Source organism: Leptidea sinapis, chromosome 10, assembly GCF_905404315.1.
Source record: "Leptidea sinapis chromosome 10, ilLepSina1.1, whole genome shotgun sequence".
Lineage (NCBI taxonomy): Eukaryota > Metazoa > Arthropoda > Insecta > Lepidoptera > Pieridae > Leptidea > Leptidea sinapis.
Genome location: NC_066274.1, coordinates 12,667,728 through 12,695,479, shown reverse-complemented (window position 1 = coordinate 12,695,479; position 27,752 = coordinate 12,667,728). Strand labels below are relative to the sequence as shown.

The following is a 27,752-nucleotide window of genomic DNA, read 5'->3' as shown; positions in this document are numbered from 1 at the left end:
TTCAATGTTATTTTTGAAATAAATATATTTTTTTAAATAAACCTTGGCTCAACAACTTAATTCGCGCGTAATATTTGCGTATCAATATATATATTATATCCGATCCTCTATCCTCTATCCGCGAATTGCTAATAATATATATAGATATATATTAAATAAAACATCATAAAGAGTTGAAAAAAAGAGGTTTTCATGTGATATCTCCACTTCATTTTATTCTTAACTTACCAAAAAATATATATTTTCCACTATTCGCGGAAATATTCAGTTGCCAGTAAACAGTTTTAGTCAAAATACGATGCACAATATCTACACCTTTTGCACATAGCTTTTACGAGCAGAGTTAAGAATATGTATAGCATATGTTTAGCTGATGCTGCTATGATATATAGCTATAGGATAATATGAAGCAATAATAATTACTAGCGTTAACGCCATAAAGCAGCAAAAGACTATGCATCTAGCGTCAGAATATGTACCCTAGTATATTATTTTATCCCATCCCATGTTGTTAACATTCATGCAAAATTTAAATTAAATCTATCCAATCATTTTTGCGTTTTGCCCGGACATATATACAGACAAACGTACAAACAGACAAAAATTCAATAAAATCCTTTTTTGGATTCGGTATTGCACCAATTAGAAAAAGAATTATAAGTTTGCTTATTAATACTATAATATATTTATTTTATTTTGTATTAATCTGATGTTATGTCAATAATTGCGTTTATCGTTTTCGTTCCTCCTGTAACTTGTTTCCCCGTTTTTATGGCTGAATGCGCATACTCTGTAGTGCCAAAAAAGCTGAGTTCTGACTTCTGACATTCCGAAATAATTTTTACTGACATTTCAGACAATTTTGTAGACAAGTAGGTAATGTAAATTGTAAATAATTATTTACCAACCAACTGTTGTAAAATTGTCGACGTTTGTATGAAACATTGAGGTTGAGTCAGATAAAATATTTTAGATAGTAATATAGCATGAATGATAAATAAATCAAATGCTTAAAGACAAAATAGATAATTAGTGTAAGGTATGTATGAGTATTATAAAGAAGTAACATGGATCAACACCGAACGAGAGGTACAGATTTTACAGCAGCTAGTTTTCAAAGCGATGAACCCGGTTTTGATAGGGCACGTATCAGGAGACAATCCGGTGGTTTTGTAGATTTGGGTAATGAGTCACAATATGGTACTGGTGGACATCAAGCTTCAGGAGCTAATGAGATATTTGCCGATGTTCAGGTACTTACTCATCACACTTTGTGACATCACCACTCATATTGTATTTGTTTATTTATTTAATGTTATGATGTTTTAGGGAGATGCACCATGGTGGAAATCCAACTTCTTCATATCACAACCAGTTCTATTTGGAACTTGGGATGGAGTATTTACATCATGCCTTATAAATATTTTTGGCGTAATTGTATTTTTGAGATCAGGATGGATGGTTGGGCAGGCTGGCTTAGTTAATGCTGTTTTAATAGTGATTTTTACTGGTAATCTTCTTTTAATAATTACTCCTAGAAGTAATGAACTTGTGCACAATTCTTAATGATTTTATTATAATATAGAAACCTTTTTATTTTTTAGTTTTTGTCGCATTGATCTCCGTACTATCAGCAGTAGGCATTTGTGAAAGATGTAGAATAGAAAGTGGTGGAGTTTATTTTTTGTTAGCTCACACCCTGGGATCCCGATTAGGTGGATCTCTGGGTATCATCTACTGCTTTGGTCAGGTAAGACAATAATTGGAATTTTAAAAATCATAGTTTCATGTTGCTTTTTAAGGATTTTTGATAGTGAAAAATAAACATTTGCAAACATATAAAAAATTACTGATTCACTTAAACAGACTGCTAAAAATTAAATTGCGTTATATAAATATATAATTGAAGTGTGTGGAGAAAATATTTTGATATTACTGCTATAAAATAATAAAAAAAAAAAATACAAAAAAAAAAAATTCATATATTCAGTGTTTCAGTGTTGGGGAAAGTTTTGAAGATTTTCTGCAGCAACCGAAAGTGGTGTTAAATTTTCTTTCTAAAACTGGAATAAATTATAAATATTTTACAATATGGGAAATCTAATATATAAAATTCTCGTGTCATGGTGTTAAACTTTGAACTCCTCCAAAACGGCTTTAGCAATTCTCATGAAATTTTGAGTGCATATTAGGTAGGTCTGAGAATCGGACAACATCTATTTTTCCCCTAAATGTTAAGTGTGACACAATTTTTTTTTTAAATTTGTTTGATTATGAGTCAGCATTAAAAAATACATACAACTTTAAATTTTCACCCATCTACAATCAACAGTTACTTTTGTATCGTGTTGTGCTGGGTCAGCTAGTATTATATAAAACATTCAGTAAAGTTTGCTGTAATGTGCTAAGTTACATTTATAGGGTTTTTTTTTTTAATTTAATACCACCTACTCAGAAATCATAACTGAGCTAACATCTTAATAATTTACTGTACAATTAAAAAGATCATTTCGTTTAGCTTCTAAGAATAAATTACGAATTACACAATGACTAATATTTGAACAGAAATTAGGCAGAGTAACGCCTTAACTTGTGAACTGTTGCAGCTCACCCTTTTATAGAGATCTTCACGTTGTCCATCTGTCACTGTCAACATTAATTTAATAAATATCAATTAGAAGCCTTTTTCCTTAGATAATTTATGTGTCTAGATAGTTTCTTGCTGTTAGACAACTGATAAAAACAGGCCAGGATAATTAGTTTAGCATGTGTGACAAGCCACATCTTACACTCGCGATTTGTATGACACTTTATGTTAGTGTGTGTGAATTGCTCAAAATGGAGGTCAATTATAGTCTTTTTTTTTTATTGTTTTCACAGCTGTCATAGATCTAGACATATAAATGAAACACAAATAAAATTTGAAAAACCAATTTTCCGAATGATGCGGGATTTGAACCCACGACCTCAAGTGTTCCGTGCCGGTGCGCTAACCAACTGAGCTAACCGTTCGAGTACTGGCTCGCTATAAATTCTGTTCGCTTTGTTCAACTCTCAGGTTGTGGCTTCATCTACAGGATCTAATTTACAGTTTTTTTGTGTATTAATCCTAGAAGTGAGGGTTATCACTTTAAAAAAACATAACATATTATAACATAACTTACAGTTCATATAAATGATATAAGCCTTTTTTATTGGATTTTATATACCTTTGCACACATATTGAGGCAGTTTTCAGTAAAACAGCTAGTATTCATTTAATATTATAGTACTAAATGAGTACTCTATGTATATACTATAGAGTTTGTCATTTATTATTTTATATTACTAATAATTATAACACTAACCAATTTTGTTTCAGGCTGTTGGTTGTGCTCTGAATGTGTTTGGTTTTGGTGAATCTATGGCAAGTCTCGTGGGCACTGACAATACTTGGGCTGCAAGAGGCTTTGCTGTATCAGCTGTCATTCTATTGGGTACAATAAATATAGCTGGAGTCAAGTGGGTGATCAAATTGCAGTTTGCGCTTCTGCTCATTATATTGGTTGCAGCACTTGATTTCTTTGTTGGATCCTTTACTACAGTACCAAGTGAGCTTTAAGATTAAACTATTGTAATTTATAGTGATGGGACTAATGTTATTACAACCGAATACGAATTTTGTCTGAACATTTGATAAAAATAAAAAATTTGGCATAAGTTTGGTTGATTTTCACCGTGCTTTCTCGGGAATGACAGGTCGGGTCATGATAATGCGTCGCGGTTAGCTACGCCCCACCAGCAATCCTCGCGCGACTCCCAGCCGGTCGACGCTCATTATCAAATACATCATCTTCACAATGTGTCTTCACAACATTTAACATATTTAAATATCATAGGTGTTTCAACTAGGTTAAACCTCATTGAAATAAAAATATTTTCTTGTTGCAAGTGTTCAATATAAGTAGCCCTTTTTATTTAACAAGTTTTTGATTCAATTATTTTCAATCAAAAAAGTGCAGATACTTTGTTAAGTTTTTTTCTTTGAATAAGTCGAACTTAGGCCAAATGCTGAAGTTCTGTTCCAGCTGCCGAAGTTTGGTTAAACCGAATGTAAAACGAAGTTCGGCCCATTCCTTATAATTTATGATTAAATATATATTTATTTAAATGACAATTCATTGATGTGATGTGTGATGATTATGTAATATGGTATTAGTTAGTTATAGTTTCAAAAATTTCCAATTGATAATATTCCTACAGATATATAAGGGTATTTTGATAAATATCACATGGTAACATTTTGCATTTTGTACCATGATAAAGCCTGATTCTTGATGGAATGTACTTGTAGTTACTAAAACAAACTATCTTAAAATGTTCTAAATATTGTAGGGTGATTGATGTGCCTCCTAAATATATTATTACTTTCTTCTCCTAGCAGTGAATTTGTTAAACAACAATACAAGAACTGCCTGAACTTCATGAGGTTTACATAGTGTTTATAACTGAGTATAACCACTATACTATGCGGCCGATATTTATATCATCTTTGTGCTGTAGAAGAGGGCTATTCGCGCGATTTATAACCTAGGTCCTAAAGAATGATTAAGAGAAAAATTTAAACAAATAAACATTTTGACTGTTGCTTCTCAATACATTTTTGATAATGTTCTATATGTTCATAAGCACATCGACCATTTTCTAGAAACTGTGGCATTCATATTGTTAACACGAGGAACAAACATAAACTTGTTATGCCTACTACTCGGTTGGGTCGAGTTAGTAAGTCTTTTGTTGGGCGATGTATATGATTCTACAATATGATCCCAGAAAATGTACAAAACAAATGTGTTACTAAATTTAAAAGAATTGTTAAAAAACGTTTGTTTGGGCAAGGTTATTATAGCATAAACGATTTTCTTAATGACACCACGGACTGGCAATAAAGCAAACACCCTCAGGCTCTTTAATTATAAATGTTAATTGTACGATATCACATTGTAATCCATATTTTATATTTAAAAAAAAAAGCCCGCTGAGTTTCTTGCGCCCATTCTTCTCAGGTCTGAGGCAATTTCTTTTGAATGGGTGGTAGTTTTTGACGTTCAATAAGTGATTTTAAATCCTATTTTGAATAAAAATATTTGAATTTGAATTGGCATGCAGATAGATGACAATTGAGCTTTGCACTGATATCTGTAATTGGCTTCAACCAATATGTTACTGGCAGAAATATTCAATTCAACTAAAACATGTTTATGTACCAAATTAAATTATTTAAAAACAAGGCATTACTAACTTAATTTTTTTCTTATTTAAATACGGGACGAGACGAGCAGGACGTTCAGCTGATGGTAATTGATAAGCCCTGCCCATTACAATGCAGTGCCGCTCAGGATTCTTGAAAAGTCCAAAAATTCTGAGTGGCACTACAATTGCGTTCGTCACCTTGAGACATAAGATGTTACGTCTCATTTGCCCAGTAATTTCACTAGCTACGGCGCCCGTCAGACCGAAACACAGTAATGCTTACATATTACTGCTTCACGGCAGAAGTAGTCGCCGTTGTGGTACCCATAATCTAGCCGGCATCCTGTGCCTCCCACTGGTAAACTTAATTTATTTTAATCTTGTTTACTCACGATTTGATACCAACATCAGGGAATCATGAGTAACGACAATATAAATAAATTAAATTTGTAACTAGACTTTATGAACGATGCGGGACTTGAACCCGCGATCTCTCGGGTTCTGTCCGAGCGCTCTTCTACTGAGCCAACCGTTTAGTGATGTATGGTTCGTAAATCTTGGTATGTCTTGTTCAATTCTGAGGTTGTGGCTCCCATGTACAGGATCTACTTTACGGTTGATAACCTGCTCAACCCAAGTTGCATAAAAGTGACTTGAAATGAAGAGAATTTTGGTTACAAATTTAATTAATCCCATAAGTGGGAGATATCACTTTCTAAATAACAAATTGTTCAATTTAAATTAATTAAACGGTTGCATACTTTTCACAGATCTGGAGTTCAAGGGATGGCTTGGCGGAACCATGGCTAACAATACATGGGCAGATTATCAAGATGGATACACATGGTTCAAATGTTTTGGTGTATTTTTTCCAACAATTACTGGCATACTTGCTGGTATTAATATGAGTGGAGATTTGAGGAATCCCTCTGTAAACATACCTAATGGATCATTAGCTGCAATTAGCACAGGGTAATCTTAATATATATAAATTACGTGACACGTTGTTTGTCCGCGATGGACTCCTAAACTAATGAACGGATTTTAATGGGGATTACTTCATGGAGTGCAGTTTGGTCCAACTTGAGAGGTAGGATAGTTTTTATTTCGATTTGGGACCCATAATTATTTTCAATATTTGTTTTGTATGGACCTATTTTCTATGAGAGAATTTAGTGACGCACGGTTTGACAGTTCCTCTGTGGAACAATTTCATTATAACAAAAGGTAGCATTTTTACGAAACAATTCTTGATGTTTTGAAATTTTATTAGCAAATTCCTATAAAACAGTATTTTTTTATAATCTACAGAACAACGTCTGTTGGGTCAGCTAGTATTATATATAATATACTAGCTGATACCTCGCGACTTCGTCCGCGTACATACAGGACTGAGAACATAGTAGCTGCATTTCAAATAATTTTTTAAAATAAAAGCATAACTATTCTATTCTATTCTTCCTACTATGGCTCCTGTGGAAGGTATACCACAAGTTTGCCAATCTCACTTCAGGTAGACCACCAAGTTTAGAGTATTTGTTTAAAATTTTAAATGATAGTGATCGGTGCTAAAGATTGAGAAAAGTTTTATTTTCTTGTACTTGAAACAAATATACATGCAGTTAAGACTAAAAAGAACATACACAAATATAATTACTTAAATTATTTAACATAAGTACTTAGTGATATTTACAACTTAATCTTATTTAATTTAATATATTTACACAAAATATATACAAAAGGAGTGAAAACTAGGGAGAGGAGACATTTATAAGAAGTTGGGCGGCGAACTTCAGGAGGTATAAAATTGTACAAAGAGGGTTGTGTTAAAGGTCAAATGAAGAATAAATGATCCACGTTTCCCTCATCTAGACCACATTCACAAAGGGAAATAATTACGTCTGTAAAGCTAGAAAGGTCAAGACGGCAGAATCACTCGTCTTATATCTCAAAATTTAGTGCTCATTTAGTGCTAATTTAGTGCTGATAACAGATATTTGGTGCTGTGATAGGGGGACTAAAAATGAGAACACTGCTAACTTTTCATTAAGCTAGCAGTGTACCATCGTGACTATAAAGGTCAAGTCGGCAGAATGTCTCGTTTTATATCTCAAAATTTAGTGCTCATTTAGTGCTAATTTAGTGCTGATAACAGATATTTGGTGCTGTGATAGGGGGACTAAAAATGAGAACACTGCTAACTTTTCATTAAGCTAGCAGTGTACCATCGTGACTATAAAGGTCAAGTCGGCAGAATGTCTCGTTTTATATCTCAAAATTTAGTGCTCATTTAGTGCTAATTTAGTGCTGATAACAGATATTTGGTACTGTGATAGGGGGACTAAAAATGAGAACACTGCTAACTTTTCATTAAGCTAGCAGTGTACCATTCGTGACCGCGTTATGATACAGTTGGAGCGAAAGGCACATCAGCTAATAATTTAGTGCTCAATTAGTGCTGCCTGTACAAGCAAACAGATTTTTCAAAAAAAAAATTCAGTTTTTAAGTATAGATAACTGCTGACATAGCGATACGAGCAATCATAGAGCTGAAAGATGACTTTAAAATCGGTATTGGTGAAATTGAAAAGACTTACTAATTAGTGCTCAATTAATGCTACCGGTAAACCCAGAAAAATTTTTAGAAAAATCATTTTTCAACTGCCCGCTAAAAAAATCGAAGGTTTTCAATAATCGAAAAGTTATGGGTATTATTCTCTATTGCAAATATTGAGTTTTCATCAGATCTCAACGTTATAAGGTAACAGAAAACTACCCTGACTCCCCTCGCGATGTAGCCGCTGTGTGTGTGTGTGTGTTAAAAAAAAAGAGGAGTTGCACTCGGGGACTGCCGCGATAAAGCTATTGCATAGCATTTTTTATCAACTTATGCAATTATAATAATTTATTTATTTTATTTATGCAGTATTTTTTTCCTTTGTTTTTTTTTTGTTTGATATTAATTCAAGTTACACTTCTTGAGCGTGGTGACCGATAAGAAAACAATTTTTTTTCTTTTATTAAATAAATGAGAAGTTAATATTGTTCAAAATATTTTTATTATCTTACAATACATGTAGGTTATTCAAGAATATTTATCATTTAAACTATAGGTTTATGGTAACTGAAATAAGAAACATTAGTTTCAGACTTGATATCTAAATATCTGGGAAATACCGCGTCAATGCTGGTCCCATATTTTGTTGTGGATTCATTTCAAATTCAATATTTTCGAAAGAAAAGTTGTCAACCGCTCTGATTTTTATTCAACGAAGTTGATGTTGAAATCGCGAGCCAAAATTAGTGGAAATATATAAACATTTGCACCAAGTATTTTCGGCCCTTCTTCTTTTTTTTGTATACACTAAGTGATCCAAAAAAGGGTAAAGAAACTGGTAAATTTATTTATCGTAGTTATATATTTTAACACAAGATGGCACTCGTTTCCCATTGAATGAACTACAACTGTCGACTGACACATTTTCATATTTTTTTTTACTTTCTTTTTTTTTATCACTTTTTTAATTTTAATTATTATGATAAGCATTTTTATATAGTTTCACCTGTCCCGTTGTCTGTCTGTAATCAAATATTGCAAGTTAAATTTTACTCACTTCCCGTTTGCTTTTTTAAAAATTAATTTTATCAAAAATAACCTCATTATTATAACTTTTTTATTTTCATTCTTGTTTTTGAAATATTAATATGTAATATGAAAATGTGTCAGTCGACAGTTGTGGTTCATTCAATGGGAAACGAGTGCCATCTTGTGTTAAAATATATAACTACGATAAATAAATTTACCAGTTTCTTTACCCTTTTTTGGATCACTTAGTGTATACAAAAAAAAAGAAGAAGGGCCGAAAATACTTGGTGCAAATGTTTATAAATTTCCACTAATTTTGGCTGGCGATTTCAACATCAACTTCGTTGAATAAAAATCAGAGCGGTTGACAACTTTTCTTTCGAAAATATTGAATTTGAAATGAATCCACAATAAAATATGGGACCACCATTGACGCGGTATTTCCCAGATATTTAGATATCAAGCCTGAAACTAATGTTTCTTATTTCAGTTACCATAAACCTATAGTTTAAATAATAAATATTCTTGAATAACCTACATGTATTGTAAGATAATAAAAATATTTTGAACAATATTAACTTCTCATTTATTTAATAAAAGAAAAAAAATTGTTTTCTTATCGGTCACCACGCTCAAGAAGTGTAACTTGAATTAATATCAAACAAAAAAAAAACAAAGGAAAAAAATACTGCATAAATAAAATAAATAAAATATTATAATTGCATAAGTTGATAAAAAATGCTATGCAATAGCTTTACCGCGGCACACACACACACAGCGGCTACATCGCGAGGGGAATCAGAGTAGTTTTCTGTTACCTTATAACGTTGAGATCTGATGAAAACTCAATATTTGCATTAGAGAATAATACCCAATAATAATAAATTAGAGATTTTTTTAAAATTTTTTCTGGGTTTACCGGTAGCATTAATTGAGCACTAATTAGTAAGTCTTTTCAATTTCACCAATACCGATTTTAAAGTCATCTTTCAGCTCTATGATTGCTCGTATCGCTATGTCAGCAGTTATCTATACTTAAAAACTGAATTTTTTTTTGAAAAATCTGTTTGCTTGTACAGGCAGCACTAATTGAGCACTAAATTATTAGCTGATGTGCCTTTCGCTCCAACTGTATCATAACGCGGTCACGAATGGTACACTGCTAGCTTAATGAAAAGTTAGCAGTGTTCTCATTTTTAGTCCCCCTATCACAGCACCAAATATCTGTTATCAGCACTAAATGAGCACTAAATTTTGAGATATAAGACGAGACATTCTGCCGACTAGACCTTTCTAGTCACGATGGTACACTGCTAGCTTAATGAAAAGTTAGCAGTGTTCTCATTTTTAGTTCCCCTATCACAGCACCAAATATCTGTTATCAGCACTAAATGAGCACTAAATTTTGAGATATAAGACGAGTGATTCTGCCGTCTTGACCTTTCTAGCTTTACAGACGTGAAATAACTGTCCCTAATTCTTAGTTTAAATCATAACTATGTCATAATAACACCTATGACATAATTATGTTGTTGACACTTTTTGTAAATAATGAAGTGTTCTGTAAAGTCATAATTATATACATTAATATACTCTATCATCAATGGTTTTCTGCAATGTAAAGACTATTTTAGGTATTTTTTACACCTTGGGTTACATTATTGGAGTTTTAGTAAGGCCCTTTTTTACCCCCTTTTAATAGCTTCACCTGTATGTTTGTAACCGACTTCTTTGGGCGCGATTTTGACCCACTTTAAACGGCTAGATTTCGTTCAAACTTTGTAGATTTATCGAGGACCCATGACATTACACTAATTTGACAAGATTATTCCATTATTCAATATGCAAAATAAGATTTTTGCCAATTTATATAATTTTAGAATAAATGAATTTGTGTTTCACGCCATCTAGCAGCATTTTAATAAACTCTTAAGGCAATTATGAAATTATATCATGGAATATACGCGTATACAAACGATTCTGTAATGATGAAGTAATGTTTCTATTTACGAAAAGATGGCGCTGTTTAAGTATTCTGTTTCCATTATAAATTATTAATGCGTGATTTAACTGAGCTACTTATTATAAGAGCTAGTTCGGTGATCTCCGACTAGCTGAATTAAGTGATCTTCCAATTAACTATAATATTTTTATTCGCGGATATTAAAATCCCTACATTCAATCTAAAAAATTTAAATAAAAAATAAATAATTGTTTTAAAAAAACTAAAAAACACGCTTTTTTAAAACTAAAAAACAAGCAATAAAAAATAGAAAATAAATTTAAATTGAAAATAGTGTAAAAAAATATATTTCATTATAAACAAAAGCGTGGGGTGTAGAAGAATTACCCCACCCCGGGGATAGTGAAACTTCCCAACAGTGAATAAATTTTTCAAATCGGTTCAATAGTTTCTGAGCCTATTCAATACAAACAAACAAATCATTCCTCTTTATAATATTAGTGTAAATTCCTCAAGATGGACCGACGATTTGGTTAAGATCGCTGGAATAGGTTGCATGAGCGTAGCGCCGATCTGATCGGCATTGAGATCTTTGGGGGAGGCCTTCGTCTTCCGACAGAAATGATGATGAAAGGAATATCATATAAGCCATATACTATACGTAGGTGACTATTACTGTACCTACAAGTTACAATCAAATGCTATTTTGATACTAAAACATGGCGGCAGATGGACCATAGAAATTTTAATTTTAATTCAACTGAGTAGTATATTAATCAACAGAGGTGTTGTTTAAAAGTTTTGAGAAAAGAGACTGCGACTGGTAAGATTTAAGACTGATTGTGAACAAGCCACATTTCCTGTGAAATAGATAAATTTCACGCAACAAGCTGTAAAGAAAACGTTACAAAAATATCTTATTTTCAATGGTTTATTAGTTTAATTTTTCGCATGTCATTCATCAACACAAGCATTTTAAGTGTTGCTGGAAAAATGGGTAGAATGATTGATACTCACCTTGGACCCACTTTATATGTACGTCTATTCGCCGCTTTATAAATTCGGTAACGCTGTTGTGATTCATTGATAGAGTCAATGGCGGATTTACCAGCAGGCTGAGTAGGCTGGAGCCTAGGGCGGCAAATTTAGTTCATAAATTTCTTATTTCGATTTACAAATTGTAAAAAAAAAATTATACGATTTTCGAAAATTGGAGAGAAATAATAAATATCTCTACATAAACAATTGCTAAACGCTTTATTAATTAAAATAAAAATGTCTCGTTAAATCTGATATGAGTCTATCTATGACAACGAAAAATGTGTTAACCCTGAAATAATGTCGAATCGCTATTGCGTTATTCTAAATTAATGATCTAACACGGTACCATAGTTAAAAAAATGCAATACTATGTATGACGGTCACTGTGACTCAAAAGTAACAGTGACAAATACCTGTTACAAAATACTAGATGTTATTTTAATACTACCTGTGATAATATACTAGCTACTGTACTGAGGCGTGTATTTTTCGTTTTTTGATGTTACTTGTTAGCGCCATCTATACGTATTACGTAGTACTTTCTCTTGTGGTAACTTCGAATTTCAAAAGTTCTGTTTAGGTAAAGCTATACAGACCCATATTTTTTATATATTTGTGATGTAATAAAAATAATCATTATGCTTTCGTATTCATTATGATTCAATACTACCTACTAAAAATTAAAGATGTTAGAAGGGGGACCTCATATGAGCAAGTTGTCTAAGAAACAGTGCAATCTGATTTTAATTCACAAGTGCAGTGATGTCAGCACCAAGTATTGCTATTGTATTCAGAATAATAATAATAATTAACGTGAAAGTCGCACGCTACCTTTCGTTACCTTTACAGCATCATGTCATATTGGTTGTTATTGGGTGGTGATGCTGCTGATATTGACTGATACAATGGGTTTACGGAAACATTTCTCGACTTTTCTATAATTACTAGAAAGATTATTTGAACCTCTGAAAGCTCGTTTACATTCTTTATCTCGTGCCATACTTACGTTATTTATAGCTCTCTGAGATATTTAATTTAATAACTCATAACGTATCATTAAAAGGACCTTATAACGTTTCTGCAATGTATTGTCGCCGATAAAAAGAGTATCAGAAAATTTATTGAAGTAGGCGTTACTTTGCGGAAATCCATATTTATCCAAATGATTTGAGTTTTCTTTAGTGTTAATTCCACCAATATTTGTCTTTAAACAATTCGACACGTGTTTCGCCTCTACACGAGGCATCCTCAGGACGTGTTGTCTCGCCAAAATCTGCCAAGATACTCAAGTGTCTCAAGAGGCACGTGTCGAATTGTTTAAAGACGAATATTGGCGGAATTAACACTAAAGAAAACTCAAACCATTTGTATAATTATGGATTTCCGCAAAGTAACGCCTACTTCAATAGATATTGACTGACCCCCTTATTCATAATAGTCTGCTAACTTAAAGCATTGCTAATTCTCACTCTGTCTTCTTCTATTGACCTAAGTCAGAATGAGAAAAAACACTCCTTAGTGGCTGTTTTAGGTTAGCGGACCATTATGAATAAGGGGGTTTATCTTAGTGCTGCAGAATTGGACTGACTGGGTCCACTCGAGTCGCTAAGAGATAAAAAAAAAATATCTATTTACTCTCTATATATATTTGAAAATAACAATGAATTTTAGAAAAATAGCAAATGTCACAATTTAAATTTAAAACGATAAGTATAAAAGGAAAGCGCTGACAGCTAGACTTCATAAAATAAGTATTGATCTTAATGAATAAAGAAATTTTGCTTGTATGCAGATCATCAAACCATCAACCTATTATTGCATGAAAAGCAGATATTATGTACCTGCAAGCTGTTTAGTAGGTATAGGTATAGGTATAGGGCTCCTGTTTCCGCAATTAAACCACTAGCATGGGTCCATTTTGCGTGCAGTAATGGCCGGTTACTCCAACCAGCCCAGCTCCTTCCAGAAGTTCAGAACATTCCTGGGGTGTTCACAGACTTCTTGGAGCGACCTTGTATTGGTTAAGGTTTTTGCCCGTTGGTTGGCCACCCCCGCGCATTCCAGGATTACGTGAGCGACCGTTTCGTCTTCGGTCAGACAACCTCTGCACTTAGGGCTGTCCGTTACGCCGATTGTGAAAAGGTGTTTGTTTAGTGATGTGTGACCCGTTAGGGTGCCCACCATTATACGGATGTCATGTCTGTTGAGGCTCATAAGTCTACGTGTCAGTTTGGGCGATAGTGCAGGTATCGCCACCTTCGACTGTCTACAGCTTGAGACATTCATCCATCGGGTGTTGTGTAGGTCGTTGGTGAGAGAGCGTATCCATGAGCGCATTTGGCTGAAGGGCAGTGGCAGAAGTGGCAATGGACCAGACACTGTATTTGCCGATGCCCGCCTTGCAAGCTCATCCGCTGCATCATTACCCAACGAACCACTATGTCCCTTGATCCATTGCAGAGTTACCTGGTTATAAGAGGCAACTTGCTCCAGGGTTTGGTGACATTCGTGTATTAGTGCTGAGTTGTGTGTGGTACCCTTCAGCGCTGTTAGTACCGCCATACTGTCAGAAAGAAATCTGATGTTGTGGCCATGTACCTTTCTTCTTAATATAGCGCTGGCGGCTTCCTTGATGGCTACGCACTCACATTGGAAGATGGAGCTGTGTGTGCCCAAGGGTATGGAAATGTGTATGTTTAGTTCCTGTGAGAATATGCCGGCACCAGTTCCAGTAGCCATTTTCGAGCCGTCTGTGTAAATTCTTAGTTCGTTTACACCTGACTGGTCAGCATCTTTCTCATATAGCTGTATGTGATAGTTTTTATGGAAGGTATTTGTTTTAGTTATCTTATCACATGGTGCCTCACAGAGTGGATAATCCTTTGTTACCCTATTCCAGAGCTTATCTGTTAGGCCGTCTTCATTCTTCCATACACCCAACAGCTTTAGACGTAGAGTCGCCATTGTCGCTTCTTGTTGAAAGTGTATGTCGAGTGGTGTTAGCCCTAGAATAGTTTCAAGGGCCGAGGAAGGCGTGGTGCGCATGCATCCTGTTATGGCTGTGCAGGCCAGCCGCTGGAAACGCTGCAGCTTGGTTTGCACTGTCACAAGCTCTGTCCTGGGCCACCACGCTATTGCTCCGTAGGAGATAATTGGTCTGATGACTGCTGTATAGAGCCATCTGCTTATCTTTGGAGCAAGACCCCAGGTTCTGCCTATGAGTCTTCTGCACTGCCAAAAGATGATGCATGCTTTTTCCAGCTTGTTTTCAAGGTGTTTGTTCCAAAGCAACTTACTATCCAGTATAACCCCCAGGTATTTAACTTCTTTAGTAAGGCTTAGTTCGGTGTTGAACAGCTTTGGTAATGTTAGATTACCAAGGCTGCGTTTGTTAGTGAATAGTATTAGTTCCGTCTTTGACGGATTAGCTGTGAGTTTGTGTTGCGCGCACCATTCTTCCAAAATCTTAAAAGCAGATCTCATGAGGCTACATAAGACGTTCTCGACTGGTCCTGTTATTAGAATGGCGAGGTCGTCAGCATAGCCCACTGTGTACAGTTTCTTTTTGTTTAGCCTTGTGATGAGCTCATCTACCACAAGGTTCCAGAGTAGCGGCGAGAGTACCCCTCCTTGTGGGCAGCCCGTTGCCACCACACATCTAGTACTGGTGTTCACAGTAAATCGTATCGCCCTATGCCTCAACATGCTGTCTATCCACCCGGCAATTGTAGGATCTACATCATGAGCGGCTAGCGCTCGGCCTATGCTAGTGAAAGGGGTTTTGTCGAAGGCGCCTTCGATATCAATAAAAGCACCTAAGGTTGATTGTTTACGTGATAATCCTTTCAATGCGAGAGATGTTACGCAATAGAGTGCGGATTCGGTTGATCTGCCCTGAGTATAGGCGTGTTGGTTGTCATGTAGCGGTTTTTGTATGAGGGCATTTTCCCTAATATCCCTAATATCCTGTTTAGTATATAATAGTTGCTATGCTGGCATTATAACTATTTTGTTCTTTTTATTTTTATTAATATGTTGTTACAATTGAAGGAATCTTTTTGTGCTACTATATGCGATTTGTGTACAAATCAAATCAAAATCAATTTATTCACGTAGGTCACGGAAATGACACTTATGAATGTCAAAAAAAAATTTTTATTGAATCTACCACTACTTCGTAAAGGATTGAGCTAATGAGAAGAAGTAGCAAGAAACTCATTGCCACTCTTTTATATCAAGATTTACATTTAAGTACATCGATTTACAAATCATTTCAAATTACAATATAATATGTAAAATGATGCAACAGACACACTGAAACGTCAAATAGTCAATGTCTTACACAAGTAAGTCAAAAAAGTAAATGTAAATTAATACAAAAGTTATTGAGTACAGTACATGCAAATGTGCCCGTGGTAAAAATTTATACATAAATTACATTATGTACAGCTGGCCGATATATCATTTCATAGGCACCAAGAGTCCGCCGCTAACATATCATTATTAATTTAAGTTCTTGTATCCCTTAGCTGGGGCAGGTTTCCACAGTGCATCTCCATCGCGTTGGGTCCTAAGCATCTCTGTTAATTTCACTCCAGGTCCTTACGATGTCTTGCTCTGAATATGATTGGGATAACTCCGGAGTATTTGTCCTATCCAGCTCCATTTGCGTTGTTTTATCCCTTGGTAGATTGGGACTTAATGACAGTGTTGCCAAAGATGATCGTTGGAAATTTTATCGGGCCTAAGATATACAAGTCTATAAATTATTTGATTAACAAAACTTTAACAAAATATATTTGTTTCAGGACCTTTCTCTACCTAATGTTTGTTATAACATTAGCAGCAACCGTCACAAGAGAAGCTCTACTAACAAACTTTTCCATCACCACCGACTTGTCTGCTGTGAAAATATTATTACTTGCCGGATTATATGTCAGTTCAATGAGCTCCTGCTTAGGCGCAATGTATGGAACACCAAGAGTACTTCAAAGCATAGCGAATGAGAAAGTTATTCCTGGATTGGACGCCTTGGGCCATGGAGTTAGTATCAGATAATATGTTAGAGATTAAATAATAATACTAATAACATCTTGCCTCGAACTGGGCATACTATGGGCTACAAGACAACGATATATTTAATACAATATACTTACTTAAACATACATGACTCGGAAACAAACATTCATATGCATCATAAAAAATGATTGCACGTATTGGGAATCCGGGACCTCTAGCTCAAATTATGCTTAAATGGTTAACTAATCACTAATAAGTCTAATCGATTTGCGAATCTATTGTTATTGTAACCCATTTCAAAATATTAGTCTATCCGCTTGGCATTGGATGACAAGGGGAGTGTATATCATATATGTAATTAGGCAGTGCCTCGTTATGACCCTAAATAAATTTAGGGTCATAACATAGTGTTAAAGTTAATTTACTACCTACGGCAGGCAGTGCAAATACGAAGCAAGCAGCGTTTCATACAACTTATGTCGGAATAAAGCGCAACTACGACTAGTTAAATCTACAGTGCCGACCTTTCTAGAAAACCAATGCACGCCCCTGCTCTCTAATTACTAGTTTTATTATAGAAAAGGAAGACAAACGACGGGTCACCTTGGTGTTGAATGATCACCGTCGCCTACATTCTCTTGCAACACCAGAGGAATCACAGGAACGTTGTCGGCCTTTAAGCTCCTTGAAAACCGCACTGTGGAGGAGTTTGTGGCGTGTCGTGTGAAGGTGGAATTCGGCGGCAGGGAAACAGCTCTTTGGAATACTCCCCGTAATAAATGCTACTACTACTATTTTGAATATTAACCGCTAAGTAAAGCACACATTGACAAATCTAAATTGGTCACGAATTTTCAAGATCTCAGGTCGTCTATAACCTACTATCTATGTATGGTATTGACATTAATATAAAAAATTTTTTTTTGATGAATTCAGGGTTTTTGAAGACTATATGAGCAAATTGCACTTAGAGATAGTCATTCTAAATTTAAGACAGAAATTACTTTATTCAAAATTAAAAAATATTGTTGTTATACATCATTCTATTGCACATTGTAGTCCATTTAGACATTCGAAGGTGCATAAATCCCCAACAAGTATCGACACATTTTTCATAGATGTTGGAAGCTCTTTTGCACAGGATGCCGGCTAGATTATGGGTACAACAACGGCGCCTATTTCTGCCGTGAAGCAGTAATGTGTAAACATTATTATGTTTCGATCCGAAGGGCGCCGAAGGTAGCTATTGAAATTACGGGGCAAATGAGACTTAACATCATATATCTCAAGGTGACGAGCGCATTTGTCGTGCCGCTCAGATTTTTTGGGTTTTTCAAGAATCCTGACCGACACTGCATTGTAATGGGCAGGGCGTATCAATTATTATCAGCTGAACGTCCTGCTCGTCTCGCCCCTGATTTTCATAAAAAAAATACATAATTTAACATATACGAGTAAGATAAAGAATTATAGGTAAGTGTTACTATTTACATTTCTAAACTAGTTGATTCCCCGTCACTTCGTCCGCCTACACAAAGGTCTGTGTGCGTAGTAGCGATATTTCTACTAAAATTTTAAATTAAAAGAACACCCAACATAATATGCTGTCGCGACAGTTTTTGAAAATAATTATGTGTTCTCCAAAGTCGTACATTATTTTATTCTATCATCAATACTTTTCTCAGCGCACGCGATGCAAAAAAATATTTTAGGTATTTTTTTACAGCTTGGGGTACATTATTGGAGTTTTAGTAAGGATCCTTAGTTAAAAAAAAAAAGATATAACCTATATCACCCGGGAATAATGTAGCTTCCCAAGAGTGAAAGAATTTTTCAAATCGCTTCAGTAATTTCTGAGCTACCACAATTCAAATAAACAATCAAATATTTTCTCTGTCCAATATAAGTAAAGTTTGAAGGTATGCACAAAATTAAATCTAGTATATATTTGATCTAAGGCTTACTTAATTGCCAACTCACAAAATAGCTGCCCATTTTATCTCAAGCGTGTAGCATGTAGATTACAAAAGTATCACTTACTCACCATTTTTATTATTATCTCGCACGAAATGTGCTCGTGAAATTACTGGGCAAATGAGAATTATCATCATAGTGTTTGGATTTATCTTTATTTATTTATTTATCTCAGAATGTTTGGGTTTTTCCAAGAATCTTCATCCCGCATTGTTCATAAATTTTGTTTTCAAATTTAATTTGTGTTATTTTTACGATTTGCAGCGGGGGCCAAACAGGGTACCCATATACTCCATGGTCGTAGTAGCAATAGTGACTGTTACTAAAAAACGAGCAATAGCCACTGTTACTAAAAAACAACGAGCGAGAGATCGCGTATTCGAGTCCCGCATCGTTCATTATTTTTGTTTTCAAATTTAATTTGTGTCATTTTTATTATTTGCAGCGGGGGCCAAATAGGGTACCCATATACTCCATGGTCGTGGTAGCAATAGTGACTGTTACTTTCATCATCATCGGTGACATAAACAAGCTGGCTCCAATAGTAACCATGCCATTCCTCATTACCTACGCTAGTATTGACTATTCTTACTTTGCGCTTGCTCAGACATTTGATTTGCAGCACAAACGCGAAATGAGGTATGTTTTTGTTTCTGTTTTATTTTACTCATTTGAATCATTTTTATAATAATTTTATGCATGTATCCATGAACATGCAAGCATACATCCTCCACAATACATTTTTAATAAGTTTGTAATCTACTTCAAGTATATTCAATTCAAAAAATATAAATCACTTTTTTATGTAGGTCAAGGAAATGATACTTGTGATAGTCAAAAGATTTCTTTTCTTTTTATATTTGCACACGCACCGTAAATAAATAAAGGTGTTTTGCGAACATTCAATGAGTATAATCAACTGTGTATATAATAAAATTAAAAAAAAAGTAATTTGGTGCTCCGAGGTGGCGATTGGCGAAATGCTTAGACACGACAATATCTGCCGTGAAGCACCAGGCATCTTTTATCTCAAGGTGAAGTGTGCAATTGTAGTGCCGCTCAGAACTTTTGGGATTTTTCTAGAATCCTGAGATCAATTACGAGGTTTCTTATGAATAGGAAATACGAACAAAATAATAAAACGAAGATTTCATTGTCACTCGTTTAAATCGCCAAAATTTCCAGCATATTACTATACAAAATAATTTTATAAATCTTTTGTTTTTTTGAAGTGAAAATTTCTTTAGCATCGTTGTGGTTTGAGACTCGATGAAACGAAAAAGTGCGACAGTAAAAAGAGACAGACACATAAATTCATAAGTTAACATGGGATAAAATGAGATAGGAAGCATTATACAGTGTTTCGATACCAGGTGATCATAGGTGAAGAAGAGATTATCATATTATGTACTAGCTGACCCGGCAAACGTTGTTTTGCCATATAAATTGTATTGGTCTTTTGCTTGCTAGTTGATAAGAGATGGCGCTAGTTGTATTCATTAGTAACAATCACACTTCTTTTATATTTTGTATAATTCAGACTATAGTTTTATAAATTATAGCCTATTTGTTATTCTGGTGTGTAAACTATATTATTGTAAAGTTTCATCAAAATCTATTCAGTAGATTTTGCGTGAAAGAAGTTCAAACATACATCCAGACATACAAACTTTCACATTTATAATATTAGTAGGATGACGCGAGTATACCTTAATATATTCTGAAGTCTGGCGCACGACGTATTAATACATAGACACCAAGAGAACATAAATATGGAAGCGGTGACAGTAATGCTTTTCATAGCGGTTGAAATCATGTGTCATCCTTGCAACATGTACCAGGACTTCATAATATGCAGTTTAGAGGTTCATTTCACTACTGACATGTGTAACCTTGTACGCACGCATTTTTTATATTTTGTATTGTTAGATTTCAGGGTAATACACCAAGAGACACTCATGTTTACGGTGCAACTGGAAGTGACCTAGATATCTTATTTCCAGAAAGAATAAGGCACAAAACAGCCGGTGTAAGTTTCTATCCCATATTATGATAGTTTATTTTTATTTATTTCGCAAAATTTTAGTTTAAGTTCTTTCAGAAAGTGTTGTGAAGAAGTGGCTCACGTGGCTGTCTTAAATACGCTATGAACATTTAACAGAGTACATTTCTGAGAGGTTTTAGAAATTTCCAAAATGAGTAATGTCTAGGAAAAGAGTCATTTCGAATATTTTGTCGCTCACCTATTTCTTTAAAATCTGATGAATGAATCGAAGTTACCTTCCCTATCTTAAAAATATGTCAAAACGTATTGAGTTAACGCGTAGCACATAATTCAAATTCAATAAAATTCACTTGGATGGACCCGTTTAGCTTCTGAACAAATCCTACTGGTATAGTACCATAGCAATGCCTTTTTTGCCCCAAAGTGCCCCAGTGGGCAAGCACTATTTGTGTTTTTTTAGAGAGGGGCAAACGGGCAAAAGGCTCACGGGATAGCTAGTGTTGAGGCAACGGTCCATGGTCCATTGTATTTCGGTTGGAGGGGCGCCGTCTGCGGTGGATTTACACAAGGGGCAGTTGGAGCAAGTGAAAATATTTTTTTTTATTCTTATCAAGATTGCTCAATATAATTAATTAATTCTGTTAATTAATAATATTTTTTGGTTTAATTGATAATTCAAGAAATTCAATTTATCCATTATTTGTAAATTATAATTTTGGCACGTTTAGTAAAAATTAATAATAAAAACGATTTAATCAATTACTTCCTTGGAGATTTAAAATAATAATCGATGTTTTTATTTTCTGGAATTAAGGAAATTTAAAAAGTATTTTTTTTTTTCAATAAAAAAAAAGTATTTTTTTTCTGCAATTAATTAGTTATTTAAGTTTTGAAATATAAAATATATAAACTATAAGTTTAAGTAAAATTCCAGTATCGGGGCGGATTTTTTCCAGGTGCCCAGGGGCGGCTTTGAGTTTAAATCCGGCCCTGGGCGCCGTATTTGTTGTGAATATAGGTGCGTACAAGTTGTGTAATTATTGGACTACTGACATAGCATCTTGTATCTCAATGCGACGAGAGCAACGGAGAATATAACACTTGAAAGTGTATAGTTTATACAAATGTAATTTGCACCAAAATTAATGGATGATGCGGGACTCGATCCCGCTCCTCTCGGGTTCCGTCCGAGCGCTCTTACCAACTGAGCCAACTGTCCGAGTGCTGCATCGATTGTAAATCTTGGTATGTCTTGTTCACCTCTGAGGTTGTGGCTCCATCTACAGGATCTACTTCACAGTTGATAACCTGCTCAACCCCAATAATTGCAGGAAATTGACTTGAGGTGTTGTCGCTCAGTCAGATCTAAATATTTCGTAATCTTTAGTGATATCCCTCAATTCTGCGAAAAAGATACTAATTTAATTTGTATCAAAAAATATGATCGATGCGGGGCTCGAATCCCATAGCTTATGTGACTAAAAGTACACAAGTTTTATTAGAATCTAATAGTGTTACGAATACATCAGAAGGTACGATAAATTTCCTTTCCGACATTACAATATTTAATTTGGCGCGAATGATTGCATCGCGCGTCGCGTAGAGGCCCGGTCTCACCACAACGAGTCTCAACAATTGAATATTTCGCAAACTATACGTCGCATCCAAAATATTTTTTATTTAAGAATGCCGCTCACAATTTTATGTTTTTAAAAATTCAGAATTGTGGACGGTCATGTCTTGTTCGTCTTAAAAAAAAAAATGCATGTTATTATTGTACTTACATGTAATTCTTTTTCAGGATTATTCACCCTCTCCAACAGATTCGGCCATGATGAACGGGCGCGCGTCAAACGATGAAAACCCCCTACCACCGAGTGTACATTCCAAAAATAAGAAGTGGTACTCACACTTATGTAACAGATGGCTGTCACTTGCTGGTGTGAGTATATTGTGTTATAATATCTAGACTTAATTATATGTTGGATAAAATATACTGTTCAATTTCTCTATTGCACAACACGTTCTTTTAAGACAGCTTCTCTCACTCACTACATCTAAATCCCATCTTCCATTTCGACTAAACATAATCCCGAAAACATTCTGTTCTACAGAATTTTACCAGTGGGAGGCTCCTTTGCCGAAGCCGAAGGATGCCGGCTAGATTATGGGTACCACAACGGCGTCTATTTCTGCCTGAAGCAGTAAGCGTGAAGGGCGCCGTAGCTAATGAAATTAATGGGCAAATGAGACGAGCGCAATTGTGGTGCTGCTAAGAATTTTTGTGGTTTTTAAGAATCCTGAGTAGGCAGGGCGTATCAATTACCATCAACTGAACGTCCTACTCGACTCGTCCCTTATTTTTTATAAAAAAAAAGAATCTAACTAAAATCGAGAAGAGAGAGAGCCTTTGTGAAAATCGCGCAAAGGGTTAACATGATCCGTGCTCAGAACATTGAAGTTTACACGTTAACTAATGTCATACTAAATGTATCGGTGTGTTTATATCAAAATTTTGGATACTTCTTGTTTGATTTTTCAAAAGTTATTTATGTCATTTTACTGATTAAGTAATGTACTTTCGATATCAGTTTAAAGGTTTTTGATATCTGTAAAAGTTAAGGTCTCCGGTTAGTATGTGCCTTGATATTACCCATTTTTCTGTGTGGCGTGGAGTCGTGGACGATACGGGCTCGAGAGAGGCAGAGGATTGATGCCTTGGAAATGTGGTGGAACAAATGTGTCGATCCTATCACAGCTGAAGATAAAAACCCGTCTGTCCACGATATGTCACCAGCGAATTCTTTCGTATTTTGGCCGCATAATACGAAGGGGTAACGAGAGCCTGGAGAAATTGATCGTAGTTGGGAACACAAATTGCAAGCGAGACCGAGGCCGATCTCCTACCAGATGGACCGACCAAATAAAAGACCCCAGGTCCCCGCGGCTTAGCTCAGGGCCGCGATGGAAACAAGAAGTTCACTCCAAGTGTGAAGCACTTGTTGTTGACCCCGATCCTCAGTCATGAGGGAACGACTAGAGAGAGAGAAAATTTATTGAAGTAGGCGTTACTTTGCGGAAATCCATAATTATACAAATGATTTGAGTTTTCTTTAGTGTTAATTCCGCCAAAATTTGTCTTCTGGCACGACTCGTGCCAGATTTTGGCGAGACAACACGTCCTGAGGATGCCTGTGTAGAGGCGAAACACGTGTCGAGTTGTTTAAAGACAATAATTGGCGGAATTAACACTAAAGAAAACTCAAATCATTTGTATAGAGAGAGAGAGGGAGAGAGAGAGAGAGAGAGAGAAAAGTCAAGGAATTATCGCCTGGTCACACTTAACGATTACACAATATGCATTGTAGGGCGTTGGTAATTGAATCTGATGATATTTCTCTGCTGTTTCAGGTTGCTATAAAGTTACTGCTAATGGTGTTGGTACACTGGGTGTATGCCCTCGGTTGTTTGTCGATACTGTGGCTGCTGTGGCTTTACATCGGTGCAGCGAACCCTGCCGTCAAACCTGGACGGGCTTCCGAGTTCCATTTCTTTCATTGGCTGAAAATATCATTTCTGCAGGCGATTGGGTAAATATGAACGCATAATAATGTTGTTTAAATGATGTTATTACAAGAAATTTTTGAAGTTATACTTCATTAGGCGCGTAATAAAAAAATGATGAGAGTGAAATTTTAAGATGCGCGCGCATCACTGCAACACAAATGTAACAGGTTGAAGTTGGTTCCTAAAATTTTGTGACGTTTGCGTCATTCGTTTTTTATTTTGGTTTCTTCGTTCATTATTAGGACAGGCAAAGGGTTCAAGACCATACAGCCGTATTCATTATTTAAAAATTAATTGTCAAAGCCATCTTTGCAAGATTTTTACGAAATTGTTCTTTCTAAAAACGCACGAGGAATAGATCTTTTAATGATATTTGCTTCGTAAGGCCAAAGAAGTTAACTTCTTGCGTGCATACATAAGTACACACGCACTTTTTTTTGATAGATTTGATTTGTTCCGGATATAAAAACTGCGGCAGCATATTCAAAAATTCATTCACCAATATTACGTATATGGTGAATATTTTATTGTTGTAAATTTTGAGTTTATCATCCAAATATTACTTGGCATGATGGGAAATATTTATCTATAATTCGTAGAATGTAAAAATATCCATATATTTATAAATGTATTATGTAAATAATTAGAAAATATAAACATCTCTTTTTCTCAATTGGTCACTCTTGTCACAGAGTTGTTGCCGCTAAGATGATGCAACATTAGTCGTCGTTGGTCTTCTTAGTTTTACGCGCACTGCCAATGCGTTGCTCCTCCACTTTTGACGGTTCGTATCGGGAGCACTCCACAGGTGTCTGTGTCACTGCTGTGATTAGATCCGTCCATCGCTTGGGTTAGCTTCCTCTCGTCCTCTTTTCCCCTCCACCTGGCCCTATAAACATACAATATAAAATAATACAATATAAAATAATACAATATAAAATATATATAATCATATAAATAATAAAACTAAATTAATAATTAATGACTCACTCAACTCAGCGGGGATTTTTTTTAAATCAAATTGCAGTACAATGAGATTCATTCATTAAACAAACTGGGAGTGATCTGTGTCAATTTAACGTATTGTATATCGAAATTTATTCAATAGTAGATAAGTATTTATTTTGTAATCTTGCAGCGATACAATTGAATTCATTATAAAAAATTTAGTTGGCAACATAGACTGTTGAAGTTGAACCAGTTTTGTTGTCACGTGATTTGCCTGTACACGATGCGTCCTCACAAAGATGTTGAATCTCCGAACGCTGGAACGAGAGACGACTCTAATAAGATAATCTAGTGGAAAACTCAGTAGTTCATATTAGTTTTGTAGTTATTATTAGCCGATATTTCGATCCAATTGCATGAATCGTGATCGCGGCGGAACTGCAGAGGCGGCGAGAAACTCTTGACACAATGACACTAGACACTAATAGTACATCAGTCTGTCAACGTGGCGCCTCAGTCGTTTTGGTCTTTGGCATAAAAGGCATTTATCTTCTCAAAATTGATTCCTTTAAATTCTTTGATGTCATTTCTAATATACTTGATACTACTACCGCTTCGGAAACAAATGGCGCTCTGAGAGAGAAGAAGCGGCGCAAGAAAATACAATATACAATATTGTACTGTCATTGCTTTTGTTATAAATAATCATAATCTAGTCCCAGGCTGTCGGATCACTTAGATATTCAGCTGTGGAGTAATAGGATTTACGATACAGCCATTTTTTAATAAAACATTTAAACTTATTTATAGATAACGCCTCAACAGTGGCTGGGACTTTATTATAAAAGTGTATACATTTGCCCTTAAAGCTATTATGTATCTTATGAAGCCTACTAGAATTAGTTACAAGCAATCCCTTATTTCTAGTGTTATTATAATGAAAATCACTGCTAAGAGCAAAGAGGTGACGATTTTTGTGACCGAATATTAATGTTTTATAAATGTACTGATAATGAACTGTCATAATATTTTGATTCCCGACATTCTCGACAACGGCACCAAATTAATAAAATATATATCGTGAGTACTCGTCATAATAATTAAAATGTTAAAGTTCCGCGATGATAAAAGTTTATATTAGAACATAAAACAATTTATCAGCAATAAAAAACTAACCTCAAATTTATAGTATTAATGACAATCTTAAAATACTGAATTAAATGAAATAGGTAACAGAAATTATTGAAATATAAAATAAAAATAGTAAAAAAATAATAAAGAGCTGTGCGGTGCGTGATTCCCTGCTAAAAGGAGCTGACTCAGTATATTGTTGTGTCAGTACAGAAGACACCAACACAACACTGGTTTTCAGAGCCCCTTGTGACATTTGGAGTAAACAGTTGCTGTAGTCTTCCCATCGTATTTAATATTTTGCTGTCAAAGGGAATAAATTAATATCACAATATGTTGATTTTGTCGTAATAAATATTGAAAATGAAAATAAATATATAATCATATTATAATTTGTACAAAATGTATAAAATATCTATATTATAGGTGGCACTAGGTACTACTGTACATAAATCTTGATATATAAAAGAGAATGTATGTTTGTATGTTCCCTAATAACTCCTAAACTATTCAACCGATCTCAATGAAATCTTTTGTAGTAGATTCGTTGAAGCTGAAGGAAGGTTTACATATATAATTTATATGGCAAAACAACGTTTGCCAGGACAGCTAGTAAGATATAAATAAACATTATTCAAAATCAAAATCAAATTCAAATATTTTTATTCAAAATAGGATGTAACATCACTTATTGAAAGTCAAAAACTACCGCCAGTTTCAGAATGAATGCCTCAGACCTGAGAAGAACAGGCGCAACAAACTCAGCGGGCTTTTTTTTTCATCGAAAAAATATGTTTACAAAGTAATATTGTACAATTAAACTTATTATTTAATAGGCTGAGGTCACTCCATTCCCAATCAGTGGTATCATTAAGAAAGTCATTTATGTTATAGTAACCTCATATAAACATATCTAATAATAAAAATACAGGATTGTGTATTAATTGTTGGTATTATAGAATAGTGTAACCGTTGTTTGTTGGACAGGAAGCGTCCGTTGGAGTACGAGCAGCTGGTGGTGACTCCCGTGTACAGTGGGATCGCGACCGAGCAGGAGCGACTGAACGATGACAACGAGGACTTCGCGTCCCGGCGCCGCTACCACCAGTCCACGGCGCTGCAGACACACCTGGTCAGTGTGGACACGTAGTGGACTGTATAGCACCTGATTTAAATCAGAACCAAGTAGCATCTGATTTAAATCAGAACCAAGTAGCAACTGATTTAAATCAGAAGCAAGTAGCAGCTGTGCCCAAGTCATTTGAATACAATACATTTTGAAGGAG

At 35.0% G+C, this 27,752-nt stretch overlaps 1 protein-coding gene across 1 annotated transcript; it reads left to right on the top strand.

Annotated features, from left to right (window-relative positions):
- The first annotated feature begins 874 nt into the window (after positions 1-874).
- LOC126966317 (solute carrier family 12 member 8) lies at positions 875-27,752 on the top strand. The gene is made up of 11 exons (XM_050810304.1): positions 875-1,253; positions 1,330-1,510; positions 1,605-1,750; positions 3,362-3,590; positions 6,003-6,204; positions 16,631-16,865; positions 19,261-19,454; positions 20,745-20,844; positions 22,622-22,762; positions 24,232-24,410; positions 27,454-27,752. Exons 1-11 carry the CDS (start codon positions 1,068-1,070, stop codon positions 27,614-27,616), a joined length of 1,956 nt encoding a protein of 651 aa, XP_050666261.1. The 5' UTR covers positions 875-1,067; the 3' UTR covers positions 27,617-27,752.